Genomic DNA, 9,645 nt, shown 5'->3' on the forward strand with positions numbered 1-9,645 from the left:
ACTCTCAGGGACTGAGGCACAGCTCAGCCACTCCCTTTGATTTGCTCTACCTATGGGAACACCCACAGTGCAGGAGGGAGAAAGAACCAAGCTTTCAATTAGGGGGTTCAGTCAGGCACAGACCTGTGGGGTGGACTTCCCAAAGCCCTGAGGAAGGATAGACTGGAAAGAGAGACAGTGAGACCTCTGAGAAAACTCACCAGTAGTGGAAGGACCCTGTCAAAGGGACCAGTGTGAGCCTAGAGGGGTGGGTGAACCAACAGGGGTTGGTTCCACGTCCAGCATGATGCTGTTCTTGATGTCCTTGGATTTGACATACATGCCCCCTCCAGTGCCTAGGTGTTCTGGGACAGAGAGCACAGGGAAAAGAACTCTCATAGTAAATTCCTTTGCAGAGATGGTCACAAGGAATGGAAGGTGTTTTTCTACATGCCAGGGAGGAAGAATAGTGTAGAGGCTAGTGGTCCAGAGGGAAAGACAGTTTCATGGTGGTGTCCTGGGGATGACGCGGAGGTCACCAACAAGCCAGCAGGATCTACCTAACATCAGAGCAGAAGAATTGCATGTGGCAGCTCTGATTTTTATGTGAATAACATTTTATCCCTCACGCATCCCCACCCCCACCATCTCCAGCTCAAGATGCCTAACAGGAAAAATGGGGGCGGGCCATGGGGGATTTCACAAGAAAAGCCAGGCATTGGGTATGGAGATTTTGACTTTTCCTGTAATTATGACTCTTCCTTCTTTCTCCCCTCCCTCCTTTATCCTTGCTTTTTTCCTTCCTCCTTCATCCCTTCCCTCTTTTCTCTGTCTCTCTCTCTTTCTTCTTCCAACTTTTCTTTCTCTTCCTCCCTCCATCCCCCCTTTTCCCTGCATAGTCTCTTTCTCCTTTCTCTCTCTCCTTCTAACCAAACATCCACTGCATACTCATGCTGTTCCCAGTTCTTTGCTAGGCTTTAGGGAGCAAAGAGATAAATAAGTGGCAGAAGCCCGTGTCTTTATCTCTTCCAGCTATCAGCCCCCAAGGGACTTGCTTGAGAATGGACAATTACAATTCAACATGGTTAACACCACAATAGAGGGATTTGCAAGGCCCCAAGGAGCCCAGGGGTGGAAATACCTAAGAAAGTGATGCTGCACTTGAAGCTTTTTTTTTTTAAGATTTTATTTTTCCTTTTTCTCCCCAAAGCCCCTTGGTACATAGTTGTATATTTTTAGTTGTGGGTCCTTCTAGTTTTGGCATGTGGGATGCTGCCTCAGCATGGCTTGATGAGCAGTGCCATGTCCGTGCCCAGGATCTGAACTGGTGAAACCCTGGGCCACCAAAGTGGAGCGCGCAAACTTAACCACTCGGCCATGGGGCCAGCCCCTGTACTTGAATCTTGAAATGATGAATAAGAATTAGGCAGGTGGAGAAGGGGGACAGGGATGCAGGCTCAGGGCATCCCCCAGAAAGGGCACAGCATGTACTAGAGACCTGCCAGAATCTGAGGTCTTGGGGGAACCACAGATGGAGCAACTAAATGTAGCTCTATAATGTCCCCTTTGAATCTCACAAATGGAACCCAGTTTCAATGGTCTTGGCAGCCAGTGTATAATGAGATTACTGTCAAGTGAGAGGTTCCCAGAATGGCGGGCTCGTTGTTCTTATATTCCCAGCCCTGTCATCACTCAGAAACAGGATTTTTTTTTGTTTTTGTTTTTTTGTTTTATCATCAACACAATACTTTTGCTACTTGGGATGCCATATCACCCTTCCTAACCTCTGGGTTCTAGGTCTTGAAATCTTGCTGTGAAGTCACTGATGCATCATCTTCTTATGTGTATGTCCCTGCAGGCCCTGAGAATTTTCCACTTTTGTCCCTTTAGGGGATTTCTGTGGGCAGTCTGACCACTGGACCACTGCCATGGAACAGTGCTACCCACAGGGTGGTCTGAAGGTTGCTGCTGGTCCATGAATGTTTGTTAGAGGTCTGCAATGAGATAAGTACAGAAATTGAGAGTAAATGTTTAGGAAATTTATAGAAGTTTAGCATGAATGTGACATACAAACACATGATCAGTTTCTTTTTTTTTTTTTTTTAAGATTGGCCCTTGGGGCCAGCCCCGTGGGCAAGTGGTTAAGTTCACCTTCTCCACTGCTGCAGCCCAGGGTTTTGCTGGTTTGGAACCTGGGCGCGGACATGGCACTGCTCATCAAGCCATGCTGAGGTGGCATCCCACATGCCACAACTAGAAGGACCTACAACTAAAAATACACAACTATGTACTGGGGGGCTTTGGGGAGAAAAAAGAAAAATAAAATCTTTGGAAAAAAAAAAAAACAAAGATTGGCCTTGAGCTAACATCTGTTGCCAATCTTCTTCTTCTTCTTCTCCCCAAAGCCCCGAGTACATAGTTGTATATTCTAGTTGTAGATCCTTCTGGCTCTGCTATGTAGGACGCCGCCTCAGCATGGCCTGATGAGCAGTGCCATGTCTGCACCCAGGATCCGAACTGGGGAAACCCTGGGCCACCAAGCCAGAGCGTGCGAGCTTAACCACTCGGCCACAGGGCCGGTCTCGATCAGTTTCATTTTTTTAAATTGTATTTTACAAAAGTATTGGTTCATGAGGGATTGAAAATTTTATAAAAAACGAAACCAGTCCTTTACTGCAAGTGGCGGTGCTGGTGTAGAAGGCAATCACGATTCAGGACCGTGGACAGCACCTCAGTCGGCCTCGCAAACACTGCGTCACCGCCTCTGCGTCTGCTCTCAGCTCGCGCAAATACCCCCTGGTGAAATACTAGCTTCCCAAATCCAAAAGATGCTTGTTAGCCCTTGGCTTAACTCACCTTTCTAAAGCATTTGACTTTGGTTAACACTTGCATCTGTCATTTTTGTTTAAAGATCATTCCCAATGAAGGAATAAAAAACATTCCCCTAGGATTATCACACTGCTAAAATGAGAGGACAATTCCTGATAGCTGAAACATTAATCTTATAACACGTATTGACATTGCTCCTTCGCTCTTCAGTGGGTTCTTAGAGGACAGGAGATAGGTTATAGTCATTTTTGTTTTCGACATGTATCTTAAGGTAAGACCTGGCCCAGAGTTTGCGTGAACAAATGCCTGCCACTTATCAACTGGATGACCTCGGGCAAGTTATTATAACATTAGAGTCTACCTTATAGAGTTTTTAAAAGATTACTTCAGTTAATACACTTAGAAGTGCTTAGAACAGTGCCTGGCACAGAAGAATAAGTATTATTATTATTATTATTATTTTCATCACTATTATTAAGTATTGCTGAATAAACCAATGAACATCTATTATCACCAGGCACTAGATGGTGGAGAACTTCATCCCCCACCTGGGTAGGGCTTCAGCTTATATTGACATGTTTGAGTCTACAGTGCTCTAACCAGGGCTCTGTGAGCTTTGGAATTCTTAACATTTGCTCTTCCTGGGTCCCCATCCTGTCACGTTGGCCCCACGTTCCCATCCCTTTCAGCTGTGTACCCCTTTTCCTTTTCCAGTTGTAACCCTGCCACCTTCTTGCACCCTCCAGGCTCACCCACAACCTCATCTTTTTGGTCCCTAGTGCAGAGGAGAGGACACTGGAGGAAGGACCCCGCTGTGCAAGCGGGCCTGGCACTTCCTGTCCTCTCAGTGACTCAGCTCAATTCATCTCTTCCCTCCATATTCCTGTAGCCTTTCTTCCTCTGATCCCTTAACTGGCTTGCTGGCTGCTAGGCAATCCTAGGTCCCTCTGCCTAAACTGTTCCTGCCTCCTGCCGCTCAGGGAGATTTTAACCGCCCTTCAGGGCTTGGGTCAAATCTGCCCCCTCCATTTCTTCCTCCCCTTCCTAAATTACTACTCAGCCTCTAAACCCCACAGGGCTACTCTGCAGTTCTCATTCCGTCTCACCGTGCCACCCGCCATTAGTTCTAAGCTCCTCGAGGTTCAGGTCCAGGTCATAAACTTCCCCCCATCCCCACGCTCTCAGCACCCATCTCGGGCCGCTGCTCTGCCAACTGCAGAAGGCAGGCCCCTTCCCCTCTCTGAGGCTCAGTTACTCCACCAGCAAGATGGGGCAAACAGCACCCACACCTCCAGACCCGGCAGGAGAAGCGCTCTGGACCCTGCGCGGGTGAGGCGGGGTCCCGCGTGGCGCCCCTGTAGCGTGTGTCGGCAGAACGCGCGGGGGCGGGGCCGCGCGGGTCCTCCCGGGAGTCGTAGTGCGCCGCGTTCGCAGTCTCCGCAGGCCCCGCGCGGAAGCCGGCGGATTCGCCCGGGAAGGTGGCGGGGGTCTACGGGGCGCGAGGGGCTGGGCCCTGGGACGGCCCGGGGCGGGGATGGGGCAGTGGGCGTGCCCCGGGACTGGCCCTACTGCTACTGCTGGGGCAGCTGCTGGCGCTGCTGGGCCGCGGAGGCGCGTTCTACCTCGAGGTCCGCGAGCTGGAGGAGAAGTGCTTCATCCAGGAGATCCCCGATGGCACTGTGGTCATAGGTGCGCGCGCTGCCAGCCCCGGCCTTGCCCGCCCCGCGTCCAGAGTCCTGAGAGGGAATGGGGGATGGGCGCCACGGCATCAGCTCGGGCCAGCACCTCTCCTCCCCTGTACCGGGTGGGCACGGTTGGGAAATGGGGGAGCAGCAGTCTGGTCAAAGTATCCCCTCCCCAGCCAGTGCCGGGGCTGGGAACACCGAGGGGGCAAGTCTGATCCAGACCGGGATGAAGGGAGAAAGCCGGAGCTGCAGAGGGGAGGGGAGAGAGGTGGAGGGCTGTGGTCAGGCCTGGCACTCAGACGCTCGGGTCTTCCTTTCCTCCCCTGGCCCCCGTGACCCCAGGAGGTACTGAGTGGGCCCCTGGTCTTGGATGTGAACGGGGATGTGTCCTGGCTGCCTCTCTATTAGGTAACTACAAGACCGAGCTGTACGACCCTGCTATGGAAAAGTACCAGCCCTCCCCGCAGTGGATCAATTTATTTGTGTTTGTGAAGGACCCGGAGAACAAGGTGAGGCAGGCTTTGACTCCCTGCAGCCCCCCCAAGCCTCCAGCGTCAGTGCTTAGTCCTCCATTTCTCAGAGGAGGGCCCGTCTCTTTACAGGCAGGAAAGTTCAGGGAAGGCCATGCTCTTTGTAGAGTACAGTGTATTGGCAGTGCTGGGATCTGAGACTTTCCAGCTCAAACTGATGCCATTTCCCTCACACCCTCCCCTCTGGTCTGTCCTGTGGGGACTGGACCTGGGTTCCTCTTCTGGAAGCATGTTCCTGGCCAGATTCTCTGTGCTCACTGGAGGTTGCTTCTTCTAGAACCTTCTGGCCCGTCAGTATGGTCCTCAGGGCAGCTTCACCTTCACCTCCCAGTCTCCTGGCGAGCATCAGATCTGCCTTCACCTGGAGTCCATCCGGTTCGCTCTCTTCTATGACGGCAAGCTGGTGAGTGTGGCAGCTGGGAGGTCCATGGTCCCTGGGGTTAGAAGGGTGCAGTGGGTGGTGCCTATTGAGAGGGCTAAGGCTTTACATGAAGTAAGCATACAGAGAACAGCTCCTAAAGAAAAAGAGGGACCCTGGGAGAGAGTCACTCTGACTTAAAATCCTCTCTTGGCTCCCTGCCATACCTCGAATAAAGACCAGGCTTCATAATGTGAAACTGAGAGCTATGCAGCATCTCAGTATTCCCAGGCTCTCTATTGCCACCTCCCACCAACACGGAACTTCTAGTAACTACCTGTCTCAACCACTGACTCATACCTGTTTCTCTGCACATGTTGTCCCATCCCTTCTGTCTTTTGAACGTGGAACATGCAGCCAGGGTCCTGATCTGGTGTTTTTGGTACTCGGAGCGGGGCTAGTCCCCAAGTCAGTAAGTGTGAGGAACTGAACTGCCAGTGTCAGACCCAGACTGGGGTGTGGAAGCTGGCAGGTGCATAAAGCTGAGCTCCCTGACCCCTGACTCTTGGCTCCCCTATTCCTCAGGCCATCCACTTGGACATGCAGTTGGGTGAACACACCAATGATTATACGGAAATTGCAGCCAACGACAAGCTGACCCTGCTGCATCTGCGCGTGCAGCAGCTGGTGGAGCAGGTGGAACAGATCCAGAAGGAGCAGGAGTACCAGAGGGTGAGGGACTGGGCTGGCTCAGGTGGGACAGGGGATGTGTAACCACCCAGGGAGTGGCACTTCCAATTCCTCCCCCAGGGAGCGATTCAGTTCTAGCCAGGCACCTTCTCTGTTGTCCTCTCCCACAGTGGCGAGAGGAACGCTTCCGGCAGACCAGCGAGAGCACCAACCAGCGGGTGCTGTGGTGGTCCATTCTGCAGACCTTCATCCTTGTGGCCATTGGCATCTGGCAGATGCAGCACCTCAAGAGCTTCTTTAAAGCTAAGAAGCTGGTGTAGATGGGCGCCAGAGACCAGAGGTCCCACCACCACTCACTCCCCTTCTGCTGACTGATGGCAAATGGACTGACTTGGTCTGTCTCCTGGCTTCCCCCACCCCTTCTAACCCCGCAGGGCTTCCTTGCTGCTGGAAGGGAGACAAAGGACCTCTTTGACTGGTTTCTCAGCCAGCACTGGGGAGAGGATGGGTTTCCAGCTGGAGATACTTGGGTGGGGGGAGCTGTAGGCTCCTTTGTGTCTCTGTGATGCTGAGCAGGAGGCGTGTGAGGGTATCCCCAACCCCCATGTTAAACAGGGTGGATGAACTATCCCGAGATGGAGAAATAAGAGTCACCATAAATTGTAACTGACCAGCTTTATCACCTAAACATGTATTGCCTCCTACTTTGCAATTCAGTCTGGTGTTAAATGTGTCCAATCAGATGTTAACGTTGCAGGCCCTGCATGCATTGGTGGGGGACTGATCCCTAAATGGATGGGGTAAAGGAAGCTTGTACCCCAGAAGCCTAGCAACATGTGGAGCCTTTCCAGAAAAGTCCAACTTGGACCCGTATTTCGGGTAACCTGAGTGCTATTGGTAATCTTCTGCCACTCTCTCTCTCTCTGGGCTCCGGTCAGGCTCATGTGCTATCTCATTCCAATCATCTGGATTAGGGGGTACTTCCAGGAGTCAGATGGGTACCTCTCTCTTCCTGCTACTTTTCAGTCGACCTGTGTCTCTCTTTATGATGTCATTGGCTAATTTTTTCAGGAGTTGCTCATTATTGCAGGATTCCAAGTCACTGTTTCCGTTAAATTCAACATCTCCCATAACTCAGCTTTCACATGTGCACACAGGTGTAGATGCAAAGGCATCCGTAACCCCATTGCTCTGCCTGACCTAGCCCAACTTTACCAGGCCCTATGCTGATTGTCCTCTTGAAATATTTGTCATCTCATGTGAATTTGACATTTTCTGTTATAAGGAAATTCACTAGTTGGCACCCTCAACAAAATCAAATCCAAATTGTCAAGGCCAAAGATACTAATAAAGGGAGACTCCCCATGAGGACAGGCAGTTGTGACAGCCCCGGCTCTTGGCCCCTGAGATAGACTCACCCTCTTCTGGGATACTCTTCCAGGATGACTGCAAGCCTCAGGGTGCTGCCCATTTGTGGATATGGCCATGATTGGCCCCTAATTTATGAATGAGACTTAACTGAAGGCTGGTGGAGAGGCCACTAGAGAGTTACCTTTGACCAGAGAACGTGACCTTAGGGTCCACTTCCCTCACCGGAAGCTGGGGGGATGTTCTGCTCTCTGCTGCATGGGAAGCAGAGTGAGCCAGACAGGTACCTTCTTGCCTACAGAACCTGTGGTCTGTCAGCAAATGAGGCAGGACGTTGAACAAGATGTAAGGGTGATGCATGCTTCGAAGGATAAGGACGTGGGCTAAGGGCAACCTGACAGGAGCCCTGGCCTAGTCTAGGTGGTCAGAGAAGGCTGCTTTTTAGATCTGAGACTCATGATAGGAGTTAGCTGGGGGAAGAGCATTCTGGCCAGAGAGAATAGCACATACGGAAGCCCTAAAGCAAGAAAGAATATGGCGATTTGGGGAAACCAAAAGAAGGCCACTACATCAAAATCCCGACTCCAGAGAAGCTGCCTGCAGCCTGCCTTCCAAATTATGACTTCATGTGTAGGACTTGCCTCTTCCCAATGATTTGCCCCAGAATGACCACCCTTTTCAGGCCTCTGTCCTCTACCCTTGGGGGTGAGACTTTATGCAAACACTTCAATGGGGAAACAAGTCACAAAGGAGCAGGGGGAAAACAGCACACACAGGGAGTAGGGAGTTCCTTTGTGTCAACCCCTAATCCATGGGACCTCCACAGTCAGTGGAGGAAATGACACATGTCCCTGTTTTAGAGAACAGGGCCAGCTAGCAAGGGATGGCTATTCCAAAACCTGGCCAATTCAACTCAATTCTTGATGTTCTTGTCTCTGTCTCAGCTACTTTTCTACAGGTAGAGGAAAGTCCCAAACAAAGAGCTAAGACTCCCTGCCTCTGTTTTTACAGAGCTGGCCGTAAGGATGGGAAGTGTCTAAGTTCACTGCGGCTCCTCTAACAAATTACGGCAAACTTGGTAAATTCAAACAGAGAGAATCCTTCCTTCCTCTTCCAGCTTCTGGTGGCTCAAGCATTCCTTGGTTTGTATCTACATCACTCCAAACTCAGCATTCATTTTCTCCTCTTGTGTCTCCATCTTCTCCTCTTCTGGGTCTTATAAGGACACTTGTCATTTGGATTTAGGACCCACCCAGGTAATCCAGGATGATCTCATCTCAAGGTCCTTAAATTAATTATATTGGCAAAGACCCTTTTTCCAAATAATGTCATATTCACAGGATCTGGGGGTTAGGACGTGGACATATCTTTTGAGGGGGCCACCATTCAACCCACGACAGAGAGCAAGAAGTGTACACATGATAAGGTACCATGTGATTTAATAAATGGGCAAGTCAGAGCTCTTAGAATTCAGGATGGGGTGAGACTTGGATGGATGGAAGGATGGATGGATGGGAAAAGGATGTCAAGAAAGTCTTTATAAAGGAGATGGTACTTCAGTAGAACAGTGAAGAATGGGAGGGCTTGAACATGAAGAATGGGGAAGGAATTCCAGCTGGGTGAAATGGAGCCTGTAGAGATGCAAATGTACAAAAGATTTCAATATAATTCAACATAGAATTCAGTACCCCTGAATTCGATAACATGGTAAGACAGATGCTTTCAAAAAGAAATGAATCAGGAAAATAAGTGTAGCATGAATAGGATGAAGCCAGGGGGGAAGTTAGATCAAACAATGGATGGAAGTGAATATTCTTGCTACAAATTGGACAACTAGAAGTAGGCTGGGCTGTAATCACAGGCTTCAGACTGGTGGCTTGCAAGTATATTTTGTTTGTCCTTCACAGTGTTTAAAAATTTTTTAATTAATTGCCAACAGTAACAGTGCCAGCACTTTCTGTAGTATAAAATTTGGGACATATGGGATAGGCAAATTGGTTGGATGAAGGAGTTTGAAGCTGTTTTGCACATCTGACATAAATGTGAGCAAATGACAGTTGTGCATATCCAGGAGGCATGATGAAGATTGTGAGGAAGGAGTGGCCCTCTCTCCCTAGAGAACACTGTCTTAGGCAATCACTCATGTATGAGAGAGCCTTTCTGGAAGTCCAGGTTTCCAGAGGAGAAGTTCCAGCACATGGTTGGA

General features: G+C 50.1%; 1 protein-coding gene across 2 annotated transcripts; it reads left to right on the forward strand.

Moving 5' to 3' along the window:
* Positions 1–4,008: 4,008 nt before the first annotated feature.
* On the forward strand, positions 4,009–8,895 carry LOC106827120 (transmembrane emp24 domain-containing protein 9-like). Of its 2 annotated transcripts, none has more exons than XM_070516980.1 (5): positions 4,009–4,137; positions 4,902–5,002; positions 5,301–5,426; positions 5,967–6,113; positions 6,242–6,898. In XM_070516980.1, the coding sequence occupies exons 2-5, from the start codon at positions 4,934–4,936 to the stop codon at positions 6,389–6,391; spliced, it is 492 nt and encodes a 163-aa protein (XP_070373081.1). In that variant the 5' UTR covers positions 4,009–4,137; positions 4,902–4,933; the 3' UTR covers positions 6,392–6,898. The 2 variants fall into 2 exon arrangements, with proteins under 2 accessions (XP_070373081.1, XP_014690262.2); XM_014834776.3 differs by lacking the exon at positions 4,009–4,137 and adding an exon at positions 4,191–4,497 and having other exon boundaries at positions 6,242–8,895.
* Positions 8,896–9,645: the final 750 nt, after the last annotated feature.

This window comes from Equus asinus, chromosome 9, assembly GCF_041296235.1.
Source record: "Equus asinus isolate D_3611 breed Donkey chromosome 9, EquAss-T2T_v2, whole genome shotgun sequence".
Taxonomy (NCBI): domain Eukaryota; kingdom Metazoa; phylum Chordata; class Mammalia; order Perissodactyla; family Equidae; genus Equus; species Equus asinus.

Bases quoted from the DNA above. Each gene is read 5' to 3' on its own strand.
- LOC106827120 (XM_070516980.1), top strand. From the start codon at position 4,934: ATGGAAAAGTACCAGCCCTCCCCGCAGTGGATCAATTTATTTGTGTTT. The intron at 5,003-5,300 runs GTGAGGCAGGCT...TGCTTCTTCTAG, and splicing joins TGAAGGACCCGGAGAACAAG to AACCTTCTGGCCCGTCAGTA. The intron at 6,114-6,241 runs GTGAGGGACTGG...CCTCTCCCACAG, and splicing joins AGGAGCAGGAGTACCAGAGG to TGGCGAGAGGAACGCTTCCG.